Source organism: Schistocerca serialis, chromosome 3 (assembly GCF_023864345.2).
Source record: "Schistocerca serialis cubense isolate TAMUIC-IGC-003099 chromosome 3, iqSchSeri2.2, whole genome shotgun sequence".
NCBI lineage: Eukaryota > Metazoa > Arthropoda > Insecta > Orthoptera > Acrididae > Schistocerca > Schistocerca serialis.
Window position 1 is genome coordinate 255,749,228 of NC_064640.1, and position 14,439 is coordinate 255,763,666.

The window sequence follows — 14,439 nt, forward strand, 5'->3', positions numbered from 1 at the left end:
AGATGGATGTTACTACAGAATATTTAAGTCCATAAGGAAATATGTCCGGAGTCATTGATTAATCACAAAAGATCACTTCAGGGTAATGCAGTCAAGTCAGCACAAGATTTTAGTATTCTACAAGAACCATCATTTGGTTCTTTATTAGTAGGCGCAAAGTTTGCTGCCACTGTAAGGAATTAATCTTTGAATTTGGTGGCCAATAATTTGAAAGTGGCATCATCTCTACTGGTGGCCTGTAAACAGCCAGTATTACAATGTCACACACAAAATTTACCAGCTCTTTTGTACAGAAAAATGTGATTTTTATGGAAAGAAAGAGGAAGCAGGGAGAATAAGTGTGTGTTTGTGTTTGTGTGTTGTGTGTGTGTGTGTGTGTGTGTGTGTGTGTGTGTGTGTGTGTGTGTGTGTTTCAGGAGTGCCCTTGGGGTTTCAAAGCGATTATTACATGGATTTGAAGTTGTGAGGGTACTTACTAATGGCCTATTAAACAACAAAATAAATGAAGTAGAAGAAAAAGAGAAAACTGAATGTATCTCATTATTTTCAGACAGTGAATCAAAGAAGGTTTTTGTGAAAACTCACCATCAAATTCATTCTATGGATGTTAAACTATGTTGAATACCTATTAATTTTAAGAGACTGACAGAGACAATAATGAACAAAAATACAAAACAGTTCTCAACATCCAAATCCAAAAATAACAGTTAGTTATATGCGGCATACAGAATGAATGAGAGGAAGCAGAAGAGAAACAAAATATGCCTTTTAAAACATATCTATGATGGAAGTCAACTGTTTAAAACAAAAGAAAAAGTATTACTGTCACAGAAAACTATTATTATTCATTTATATTCTGCTTAAAAAAGATACATACAAACACACACACACACACACACACACACACACAAACACAAACACAAACACACACACACACACACACACACACACACACACACAAAACTGGAGTCACAAAACTTCAAACATAAAGTATAGTTTTCTAGAGAAAGAAACACAATATTTGTTATCGTAAGGTGCAATTTAATGTTTGTGGAATTATCTTTTCCATAAAATTATGGAAATTTCTGGATTTTCAACTAAGGGTAACCTTCATATTCTCAAAAAATTATATAATATAATAAACATACCTTGCCAGTTTGCTCAAAATGCTTGGAGATCTCTTCACACTCACATTGCTTGGAGAACGTTCAATTTCATTTGATTCAGATTCAGATCTCTCAAAAACTTGGTATCTGGACTTCAGGTTTAAAGCAGCAAGCTCTTCCAGTCCAAGATCAGGCTTATCAGAAGCTTGCAAGAGACAAAAAAAAAATGTTATTATGTTTTCTGTACATGGCATGAATTGACAATTTGAATTTACAATTTGATGGAAGAAAGTAATAACTGCAGTATTTAATGAGCACGTACAAAACTAAATATTATAGCATATTACATTATCTATAGGTAATAGGTATAATGAAAAATAACTTTTAATTTAAATCTTCATGTAGAAGATTATTTATGTGCAAATACAATTCAGTATTACATGAATTATGGAGTCCTCCTGTTTCCTTTTTTTTTTTTTTTTTTTTTTTTCAAAACAATATTGCATTAAAATTTTTGTGGTGCAACATTATGAAAAGTTCTCTCTCTGAAAAAGTACTTTTATACTAAGTGAATGAAATAAAATTCTACAGTAAACAAAAAGGAAGAGCCTCTCAGTGAAGGGTTAATTTATGGAACAAAGTAATTGCTGATAAAGAGAGGAAATTCAAATAATATCCAAACAACTTAGGGAAGAAGTGGAAGCTTTTAGAAAATGCAAAAATCCTGTGGCCATCATGAGTATACCTTGCATTTACAACAATAATTACATGAAAAATGCATGAAAGTCACTGAGTAGTCAGGCCTCAAAATTCAGATGTACATAACACTAAGGGAAATAGTGTCAAACTGAATCAAACTATTTACAGCCTTTTTGGATCTAGGACTATAGAGTTCCTACAAATCAAAAGAAGTAGTGCTGTTTCTTATTGAAATGTTAAAGGACCTTTTCTATCCACTGTATTCGAGAATTGTGTTATGTTTTAGGACACTCAACATGGAGGACATCAGCATTCATCCTTAAATATCTCTGAATGAGAGCAGTTAAAATAAATTAAATTTGTAAACAAAAATGAGAAAAAGCAGCCACTCAGTTGTAGCTTAAGGGTATGTAAACCTGTGGGAAGAAGTGGGTGACTTTTGCTTTCTACATGATTGTTGTGAGAGTGTGTACTTACATTAGAAAAAGAGTGGTACCATGAAACCTAGTATCATGTCTGTCCTACTATATGATTCTGTGTACCACATACCTCTATAGGTGATTGGTTGTCATTGCAGATTTCTCTGGAATTTCTATTGTAATAATTAAAACTTACAGTTTATAAAATAATGAAATTAAGTCTTAAAACACACATCACCACTATGAACACGCATGCAGATACACATTGAAGATTTAGTTAATAAATGGTTATGATATATCATAACATACAGAACATTCCAAATCTAAACAAAATGCTAAGAGTTAGTATTCATATGAGATGACACATTGTCTTGAGAGATCCCACAACAGTATAATTAAAAATATATATATTTGCTGTAAAAGTCTCAGCTGCAAATCATCACAAATGATCATTAGTTTTGATCACCTAATAATCATCTCCAGTTCTAAAAATAAAAACAATACTTTAATAAGTATCTTTTCATGTAGATAAAATAGACTGTAAATTTTTAAAATTTAAATTTCTTAAAATTTCACCTGATTAAGCATGAATTATGAAATGTTGAAGAGTCATAAACTGTAAAATAAGAGGGACAGCATTATAGCAGACTTCCAAGGGGTCAGAAGGGGGGGGGGGGGGGGGCAGGGAAGGTGGGACCTATACAACCCAGAGATGTATAACACTGAATGGTGCTACAAATCTTCTTATAGTGCTGTTCCTCTTATTTTACAGCTACTGACTATGGTCGTTTACAAAACTTTTGACAACTCATGATTAACCTGATAGAATTTTTTAAAAAATGAATATTTTCAATCTATTTTATTTACTCAGGTAGATGTTTTAATTTTATTTTTAGATCTGAAGATGATCACTGAGTGATTGAAACTAGCTATCACATGCGGCAATTTGCAACTGAGACTGTAACAGTTAATATTCAAATGTAAGTGTATGGTTGATCTGTGTGATAAACCATACACTTACATTTGAATAATTGGGTAAACTTGCCATTTGACAATAGCTTTAAAAAAGCTTTTCTTTTTCGCTATTATATAGGGGATTCTGTCAATATGTTTGTTTAGATCAAGGATAGCCCTCTGTCAGTGCATAAAATATAAACAATTAAAATAGGTTTCACTGAAAACAGTATATCACAAGTACCACACACAGATTTGACCTCCCACTAGGGCAAGAACCTTTGCATCAGATGTCAGTGCAGTTTGACTAATATGTAGCTACATCAGAACAACACTGCTTTTTGTGGTTGGAGGAAGGTAGCACATGTGTTTGTAAAAGGTTTCATGTTTCAAATATTATTGTACTTCACACCCAACAATATATTTTTCCTTTGACAAATGACCCTTTGGCACAACAGAAAGATAGGAGCATACAAAGTGGTAGCATGCTCACCTGTTGTCAATTTGCCAAAAGTCTCTTTTGTTGCTTTATCAGCAACCAACAGAATGTCACTGCCATTCAAAGCTATTATAACTGGTAAATTATGTAATGAATATTTTGAACAATTTTCTCTGCTAGGTTGATGTAATGCACAGCACTAAGGAAACTGGAAAAAATGAAGAATTTCATGCCTCATCTGATCCAGTGATTTCAGTATCACATGGTATTCAGGGTTAAAGACTTTTAAGAAGCCATCTTCCTAATGAATTTACATAGTCAGGCAGACCTACTGCACAGTCTAGGCTACTTTCCTTGTAAGACTGATTGTGTGTACAATTTTCAAATCAAGATACTCTTTTAAAATAACATAAAATCTAACCAAGAAAAAAGATTTGGAATAATTTTTTTATTGTACCACAGCAAACTTAAAATACCCAGAGTCCTTCTAGTAATAATGCTATGGAGCGAATCAAATTCTGAGATGTTACATTAAAGTCCACCTGTCTCTGTAGTCAAGATCACTAATGTACTTCTGTTAGATGGCACTCAACTCTGAGGTATGTGAGTTTGAATCCTGGTGGTGGATAATTATCATGGTCAATATTTGGCTACAAGGGGAGGAGACATGCTTGCTGATCACCAGTCTTTACAACAACATCCTGGATTAAATTCCAGACTTCTTCACAGTATCTAATAAAGTGAGGGTATAGGACATTGTTGATGGTAATCAGTCTGTCAGATGGTGATGTTAAGCTCAGCAGCACCCTTAGTGATGTTTGGAAGGAGTATGCTATGTGCTGGGACTGAATTTCACCCTCCCCCTTTCCTTCATCCACAAAAACACATACCAAACACTCCCTGCCATGTACTCAACACAGTCATCTACACAGCACAGATGCACAGTTGCCACTTCATAACAGGTTGAAGGAAGACAATGATAAACCACATCCACCCAAGAGTAGTGACTGATTAATCCTATATCTGCTCCCCTGCATTCATTTCCTGAGTATGAAATTACTTTGATTTAGACATTTAAGTCCATTAGATATTGCCTTGTCTGAGTACCAAAAGGCATTACAGCTTTTGGATTTTATGTTTGTAAGCACTACGTACAAGACCTCGCACCTAATTCATAAACAGGAAACTGCACAGTAGTTCAAAAGTTATATGCATATTGCATCGTAAGGCTCACCAACATCAGCACACAGATAGGGGCAGTGCCAGTTTGAACCATGTTAAAGTTAAAGAAATTATTTTAATGAGCTACTGACAGTAAACATTAGCTTATCTCAGTTATTTCAAAGTTTTTTCCCTGTAAGACATAATTTTCAGTGAGCGAATGAAAATGAGAACAGTGACAAATTTTGGAGGATTTCATTTCTTAAAGTGTCAGTCTTCAATAGCATTTGTGACCGTGAAACTTCTATAATTTCTTGTCAAAACATTTGTAAACATTCATTGCATGATAATTTTTAAAAATGAGGTCACATTACTGCAATGCTGGAATTTTTGTGACATTCAACACTTAGCTGAAAAACGAAATATTTAATTCCAACAACATTTTATCAATTAAACATCTAAATAAGCCGAGTGCTTTTGAAGTTTTAATTTTATGGTCACTGAAATAAGGCAGCCAAGAGGGTTTTCATAAAATATAAAACCAAGGAATCTCACTGACTTCTTAGAAGTTGTGGGTGTAGGTCAAGAATATTAAAAATACAGTACCCGTATATATGATTAACATTTACACAAACAGATCTGTCCATGGTAAACTTCAAACCAGTATTCTTGGTCCATACCATCAGCCACTTCAGTGTCAGTTGAAGCTGATGAGTTGTAATATGTCTAAAGTATAGTTAATTAAGAAAGGATTTTAATAAGTGGGAATCCATAGTTATAAAGGTGACAAAAGAAATTGCATCTCCAAACTGGAAGTAACTCAAAGTATTACTTCTTTGCAGAGCACTCATATGACTGCTGCTAATCATCTACTCAAAAGGATTACCCACTCAGCTGGTAAGTGTCACATTGTGAAAACTACTTTCATACTATCAAGACAGGAATTCTTTGATTCCCTTCAAGAGACATGGTATTGTCATTGTCAAATTTTGTCAAAAAACCCCCAGGAAGATTTCTTTGGATTAGGAATTCAGTTAATGAAGGGTACCATACTGAATACTGCTGGAAATGAAGGCTGTATTCTTTTTTACAAACAAAACAGACTTTAATTTCCATTCAGAGAAGAAATCCTAGTTGATTTCAAGGTCAGCCTTCTCTTTTTTTGTCAGCTATAGTTTGTGCAATTATGTGTGGTGGTGTGCTAAAGAACCTTTTTCCTGTATAATAGCTACTGTTGCCATAAAGGGCGAAAGAAGGTAAAGATAAACTTCACAGGAAGATCTTTTGGCAATGAGTAATGTTACAGATTTGAGTTGGAGGTGCTAGTGAACAAGGTCAATCAAACAGAGCCATTCATCGTACACAAAAGAAGACAGTCTTTCCTGAAACATCTAAAATTTATTACCACCTCCCTTTCACCTGGAACACTTCTTGTCAGAACTGATGCAACCTCACTTTAAACAGGCCACAGCCACAGAATAATACTTCTCAGCCACAGAATACTACTTCTCCCAACGGCCACTTGACAGTCTTTCTAAAACTTCATTTATTATCACTCTATCTAACTTCATCATTACCCATACCTGCATCACTTTTGAAGGCCAGACCTACAACTGCTGTGGGAACCAAGAGGGCACTGTCTTATGCCAAACTTTTCATTGACCACAAGGAAAAGGCATTCCTGAGGCACAGAAGCTTGGCCCCCTGGCCTAGTACAGATTTATCGATGACATCTTTGTTATCTGCACTCATAATGAAAAACTCCTGTTCTTACTGAAACAACCTAACTCCTTTTGCCACATCAAATTCCCATGTCCTTTTCCAAATCCAAAGCCATCTTCCATGATGTTGACCTCCATCTCATTAAATCCCACATCCAAAGCACAATCCACATAAAACCAACAAACAAGCAATAAGATCTACAAAAATGTTTTGATTACCACCTCAAGCTCCTGATAATATTCTTCATTTAACAACCAATCTTGGTCAACAGACCGTCATCAGGTTCTTAAAAACACTTACAGAATCATTTTAGGCAAATACAAAATCGCTGACATCAGATAATAAAACCATGAATTAGGCACTGTCGTCAAATCACAATACAAATGACATCAAAATGGTTCAAATGGCTCTAAGCACTATGGGACTTACCATTTGAGATCATCAGTCCCCTAGACTTAGAACTACTTAAACCTAACTAACCTAAGGACATCACACACATCCATGCCCGAGACAGGATTTGAACCTGTGACTGTAGCAGCAGTGCGGTTCTGGACTGAAGCACCTAGAACCACTCAGCCACAGCAGCCGACCAAATTACATCATCAATAAATTAACTGTACTAGGCAGTGCTGCATTCTTTCATGTTAAACAATTGTTAGCAATTGGTTTTAATGCTATGAATGGATGCATACCACATACCTATGTGGTATGTAATATGCATTCATTCGTAGCATTAAAAGTGATTGATCATGTAACATGAAAGAGTGTACTGCCTATCAGAGTTTATATACTGACAATGTAACTTATATTATGATAAAACAACAGTGACAAATTCAGGGTTCTATTATCTGATGTCAGTGATTTTATATTCACCTAATATGATGCTGTAAATGCTTTTAAGAACCTGATGATGGAAAACTGGTTGTTAAATAAAGAATTTTATCAACTTCTTGATGTGGTAATCATGACATTTTTCAAATACCTACAATATGTGGGGGACCAACTTCTGAAAATAATAATATTTACATTTTGACAGCTGCCACCCCTCCCACGTCAAACTCTCTCTTTCCTTATCACATCTCTCCCACCTGGAATCCTCCTTGTCAGAATTGATGTGGCCTCACCTTACACAGACCTCCCACAAACAACAGTGTGTCAGCCATAGAATACTCTCTCTCCCAATGGCTACTACCTCTCCGAGTGGCAAACATATCTGCTCCACCACTGAATCCCTCAACACCTACACCAACAACTTCTCCCAGCTTTCTTCTTCTGCAGATACCCCACAGTTTTATTTACAAACAAATCTCCCAGGCAGTATCCTCATTTGACCCTCTGACTAATACAGTTCCTACTTCCCAAAAACTCAGAAGCAACTCCCTTGTCATATGTACCACACAGGCCTAGAATGCCTCAATACTTTACTTCAATGTGGCTTTGAATTTCTCAAGTCTAGCCTTGGAATGATATCCTTTCTCCCTGATACCCTCCCCATACTTCTCACTGTCACCTTCCATCACCTTACTAGCCTCTGTAACATCCTAGTCAAAGCTTATGACATTCCAAACCATCATCCCTATCCATGCAAGTGTCCTCACTGTAAAACATGCCCCATGTACTCACTCACTAACACCAACTCCAGCCCCACCACTGGTAAATCCTACAATATCAAAGGCACAGCAACCAACTGGTGAAACCTCACATGTTATTTATCAACAAATTTCTGTCCACAGCACCACTAAACTGGCTGATACATGAATGGCCATAGAAGAACTGCCCACCCCAGGGGCATCCAGTACTCATTTGCTGAATACGCACTGCAGCATGACTCAAGAGACCTCAGTGTTTGCTACAGCACATGGCCCTATTATCATTCCCATCTGATACAAGTTTCCCTGAACTACAGAGATGCGAGCTTGCCCTCCAACACATCCTTGCATCCCAACAACCTTCTGGAATTAATCTCCATTAACTAACCTCTCCTCTCTTTTTTCCCTGAAGGCCCAAGTAATGCTGAACAGCTACCATGTCACCCTTTGCCACGTGGCATCATGTGGTACAGAGGGGCATGTGGTCAAACACACCCCTCTCCCAGCTGTCTTACCAACTTTCCAGATCTTGGAGTTACTACTTCTTACTCAAGTGGCTCCTCAGTTGGCATCATGAGGCTGATTGTAACCAATACTAGTCCCATTTATGCTAACCACACCATCTCTGACCTTCCTTTTTAACTTACCACAACCTAACCCTCTCTGCTCTTTGAGAAAAAACATATTAGATCTGAAGTGGTAGTGTCTATTGGCAGTGCTATACATTTTGCTTCCTCACAGTAAGTGCTGGCTTTTATTTTACTTACTGTGTTTGTAGTTGGGATCTACAGTCACAATGAGTTTTTTGAATGATAACAGTTTGCCACATTGGCTGGTATTGTTAGTATTAAGCTATGATTTTATTTTATATATTCCACTGCTACATAGTTTTGGCTGTATATCTATTCTCAAGTGTGAAGTATAATTGGCCAATTTACTCATCTACATCACACAATTGAAGAAGCATGTTATAGTTGGCCAGACTGTAGAGTTACAGGCATGACATCAAGTGTTAGAAATCAGTAGTTACACATTGTAGCACTTACTTGTAGGAGCTGTGTAACTACTGTTTTCATACAGTCTGGTGTCAAGCCCTTATCTTTAAAGTTCAGTCAGCCACATTTGGCTTTTACATTTGTGTAGCATAAGCAAGTACGCTGAGTGTAACCCAAGTATGTGTCTTTAATGGGCTATACTTCACACTTGAGTATGGCTACACAGCCAAAACTATGTAGTAGTGAACAAAATGAAATAAAAGGATCACTTAATCTTAACAATAACAGCCAGTGTGATAAATTGATATCATCATAAAAGCTTAATATAATACCAGAAATATCCCCTTTAAGAATCAATATCGACTGAACAAGCTGTGACCGTATGAAATCCAGCTTGCTTAGTTCATTCATGAGATCCAGAAAGGGTCTAGGTAGATCACTGACTGATGCCACATTTCTCAACTTCTGGAAAGCCCTTGCTACAGCTCCACACTGTTGCCTGGTAAATAAATTATGTGCTTACAGAACAACAGAAAAAGGAATTAAATGGGACTGAAGACTTACTAGGTGACAGAACCCAGAGTAGCATAATTGAGGGGGAGATACAAAAGAAACATTTGGTTTATCTCAGGCAAGTGTGATAGGGCCATTATTGTCAATGATGTAAACAATCTGGCTTACTGTTTTTTTTAACTTTCTGAGTCTTTTCAAAGTTGACACAGGTGTGTACAAGAAGACCACATCATTAGAAAATTAATGGAAATGCAGGAAGACTTGCAGATCATCAGAGCTTAGTGTCTTCAACATAAATAAATGTAACATAATGTGCATAAATAGATAAACTACATAACATTGTTTGAATACATTATCAGTGATAAGCCACTGGCTTCAGTGCACTGTCTCCACAGAATAAGGGGAAGAAAATTTAAAACAAATTAACAGGCAAAAAATACTCAATAGGAAGCAAAGTTTTCCATAAATAAGGCTATAGGACTTTCTGTGGGATGAACTGATAATTTGAGTAACATGTAACTGAGTATTAGATTTCAGTAACCTTTTTTTATCAATGCTGAATTAGTATTAGGATGCTGCTGTTAGAATTAGTTGTTCTCTGTTTGTAGAGAAGTTTCATTATAAATTTTTAACATATCTTCTGTTACTGAATAATATGATTTAGATATTGATGTTATGAGTCAAGTAAACCACAATTCACAGTTCATTCATAACCATCAAGTCTCTAGCAGTAGCTGTCCAGAGAGATTTAAGGTGAATCATCCATATAAATAAGGTTGAGAGGAAGGTATAAACCAAACAGCAATTTACAGTAAGAATCATAAAGAAGTGTAATTTACACAAGAAAGAGGTCACTTACACAATCCTTATTAACCAATTTTTGAGTACTATTGATCACTGGGGTATACTTACCAAACTGCAATGAGAGGAGAGATATAGAAGATTGAAAAAAGACCTGAACACTCCATCACAGGTTTCTTTAGTTGGCATAGGAGTGCCTTCTTTAGTTTGCATAGGAATGATACAAAAAAACTCCAGTGATAGGTGCTACGAACATGTAGCGCTTCTGATACACCATGCTCTCTCTGCTAGACACTGCATGTGGTAGTTTGCTTAGTACAGATGTGTACACAGTTTGTGTTGGTTTTAATGTTCAAGAAGGAAAACTTTTTAAATACACTGGCTAAGAAATCTTTCTCGACTAAAATAAATCTACTAATGACAGTCACTGAACAGTGATTTAGGAAGAAACAGAATGGGAGTAATTAAAAGTGAAATGCACATGTAAAAGATGAAGTAAAACTGGACTACACATAATAGGCGAGGAAAACACGTGCAGCATAACCATTGTCACCATAACAGATAGCAAGTAGAATTAGATAGCCTAGTGACGAAGGTAATGCTAGAGGGAAAAATGGTGGTTAAAGGGACAGACTGAAATACATTGATATAAGCTGCTAAGTAATTTAATTAGAGAAAGCTGTTGTGTTGAAGCCACAGTATTCCTGCCCCTTGTAACCACCAATGAGCTATAGTGCAACATATTACTTGACAGTGCTTTGCTTGATAATAGAAACAAGTGCACAACCATACCATTACAACAATTCCTCATTATAAGGTACACAGATCACTACCCTATACAACATTTTTGCTACAAGCAACATGTGATGCAAGGGTGTACTTTGAATGGTTGAAGCGCATGAAAAGGTTGTCTGGTTTTATGAACTGTGGTGCACAATGCTACATGCTGGTAGCAAGAACCTGTTTCATATCTAATACAGCCATTTACATCATCTAAAACAACCCCATACATATCAGTAAATTCAGCAGATGTGACTACATCACTCCTTCACATTGCGAGAGTAGTTGATGGACTCATAGCCAAGGAAGTACCTGCCCCATCCATTTGATCATCTGATCTCAACAATATTGAACTGATCTCGGAAAGCTATGGAGAGCGTTATGCACACATTAGACCCTACTCTGATCAATCTTCATGAGGTGCAAAAGACTGTTGAGTGGTCATACAGATCACCACAGCTCCCATTTCCTTGATAAAAGCAGCAAAAACTTTAAGTTGTAAGTTAGAAGCAACAAACTGAAATAAAAGCCAAACAGTAATAAAGGAATTGTAATGTAAAAAAAATATACCTCTGAACTAAGGATTTAGATTACCATTAGCACACACAAAATTTATATTCACAAGTTATGCAAGTTATAGAGAACCCATGATTTGTCTCTCAATTACAAAGCAGGCATCATTGTCTTTAAATTTCTGTCAAATTACCAGTTGGCAATTACAACATTTATCATTTCTAATAATAATAAGTATTGATTATTGTTACTATTATTATTATGAAGCAACAAGCAATTTCTGTATACAGAAGATATCATCCATTTCCTAGAAACCTTATCATTTTACAACATTAAGTAAATACTGAGTTGTAGAAATTTAGATACAGTGGTATATTCCCATCTGGTTGATCTGTTATGTGCCAAACAATGCTTATTTCAGAAATCAGTACTTTGCTCATGTTTTAGAAAAGAAGAGTACAGAAAAGTAAGATTTACCCAAAATGATGGGAACATTAATTAGAAAGGTGTGTGAGCAAGAAGCTCTCACCACACAGTGTGTGGACAAACGTGTTTTTTTACAAACGCCAAGTTTACACTATTAACTTACATACAAAGACTGGGCCAGTGAAGAAAGTGTTGTTGTAATAGTGAAAGAAATAGGCACTGATATCTCATCAAGGAAATTACAGAACATATTGTTTCACAGTTGTTATCAATAGTGTTCCGAAAATCCAAGTGGGATTTTGCAGTCACTTTATGCCAAGACTCCTTATGCTTCAACCTACTGTAGGAAGAATATTACATATTTATTGAAACACAAAATGGCTCACAATGCCTCTTTTGTGAAGATATTCTATTGGGGTGGAAGAAAGGCAACATGAAGTGACATTTTCAGCTCCTTTATAAGAAATTTGTGATTACTTTGGATACTGAGGAAAGCAAGGACAAATTTCTCTAGATGAGAAAGAAAGAAAGAAATTCATACAGGTGTATTTCATTTCTTGAAAATATTATTATTATTATTATTATTATTATTTAAAAAACATTATGTGGTTTTGCCCTCAGTTTTACCTCTTCCCCAAAACATATTTAAAGGAAGAGAACAATATCATTGACAATGGTGGTGACATGACAGTGAGCTATCACATAACTCTTAAAATAGCCAAAACAGTTCATCCCTTCAGCAATGGAGACTATGTTAAAGACTGTTTTGTTGCTGCTGCAACAATCTTGTGTCCAGTGATTCTTTCTGTTTTTCAAACAGTTCCTCTTTTGCAGAGAACAATTTGCAGACATATTGAAGAAATGGCAAATGACATGGAGATGAAAAATTAAAGATAGGACTAAAGATCTAATTTTTTTCTCTTTCGCTTTGATTGAAGCCACAGATGTAATGGACATTTCTCAGATTACTGTATTTGTGAGAGGTGTTGATGCTGAGTTCAACGTCATGGAGGAACACCTTGATTAAGTGCCAATGCTCAATACAACTACAGCCAATGATACATTTTCTTTCTTAGAAAACATTATTGACAAATATGACCTCTATTAGGAAAAACTTTCATTGTTTCGACAGATAGAGCTCCTGTAATGATTTGTTTGTCAAAAGTCTCGTGTTGTTAAAGAGAAAGAGAGATGATGAAAGATGTGTCCTGCATCATGTTAATCTGCTGGCAAAATGTGCCAAAATAAGTGGTGTCATGGTTGCTGTTGTAAAAACCATTAATAAACTGAGATGGCATTGTCTGGGACATCGACAGTGTAAGTCTTTCCTGGCAGAGCTAGGGAGTAACTATGGTCACTGGCCATATTTTTTTGTAGTATCCTGACAAGAGTTGAGGTGTTGTTTTCTAATGTTTTTCAGCTTGTGTTAAGACATAGCATTATTCATGGACATGACAGGAATGCCAGTTAAAGAGTTCCATGACCTTCATGTGGATATGACAAAAACGGCCACAGTGGCTGGCTGTGGATATGACATCTTAGATTCTAACTTCTAGAAGTGTCATTTGTTCACTTTTCAAATGTTGCATTAGTTACAAATTAACTACATTTTGAAAAGGAGACACTGAATTTATTAGTGTGTACAGGCTTTGTTACAAAACTTTGATTGTAGATTTAGTGACTAAAATCAATTGGAACTTAATTTTAGTGGTTTTGCAATTCTTTGCAGTGAGCACTGAAAGCATACCTCCTGAATTTCAGTGTAGTCATGTGCTCAGTGAGAGGTTTTGCACTGCAGAAAATATTGATATGGTTTAAAAGAACTTCCCTCGAGAACAATTCCCACAGATGATTCAAATAGCTCCTGCAGTATGTCTGTAACCACATATACGTGTGAAACTGTTTTCTCAACAATGAAAGTACAAAGTTGAAGCTTAGGTGTACCCTTACTGACTTTCACCTGACTGGGGCAATGCATCTGATGGCCAGTAATCTCACTTCAAAAATCAACATGTTAGAAAAAAAAATTGCTTATTACTTAAGTCAGTGTTGTACTTGTGATCAGAAAGTTAAGTTGATGAGAGTGATAGTTTATTCTCTTTTTCTTGATCCCTGGCCACCAATCCCCCAGTTCTCCTCAGAACAGTACAGCAGAATTTAGAATGTATCTTACTGCATGTACCTGCTCTTACTTTGTAGCCTGCTGGGATCATTATTCTTAATCTGTTCCTTTGTCACTGTGTTGTGCCTCTATTGAACTGTAGACAGTCATTTCATTTTCTGTCAACTGAACACCTCACTGACAGACATAGGAAAACAACA

At 36.0% G+C, this 14,439-nt stretch overlaps 1 protein-coding gene across 5 annotated transcripts in view; it reads right to left on the bottom strand.

Annotated features, from left to right (window-relative positions):
• The window catches only part of LOC126470020 (LIM domain and actin-binding protein 1), a 230,581-nt gene that overhangs the window by 79,953 nt on the left and 136,189 nt on the right, over positions 1-14,439 (bottom strand). For all 5 annotated transcript variants that reach the window (XM_050097500.1, XM_050097501.1, XM_050097499.1 and 2 more), the window contains one exon: positions 1,149-1,311. In XM_050097500.1, the coding sequence (XP_049953457.1) occupies positions 1,149-1,311 (163 nt within the window). The remainder of the gene's footprint in view (positions 1-1,148; positions 1,312-14,439) is intronic.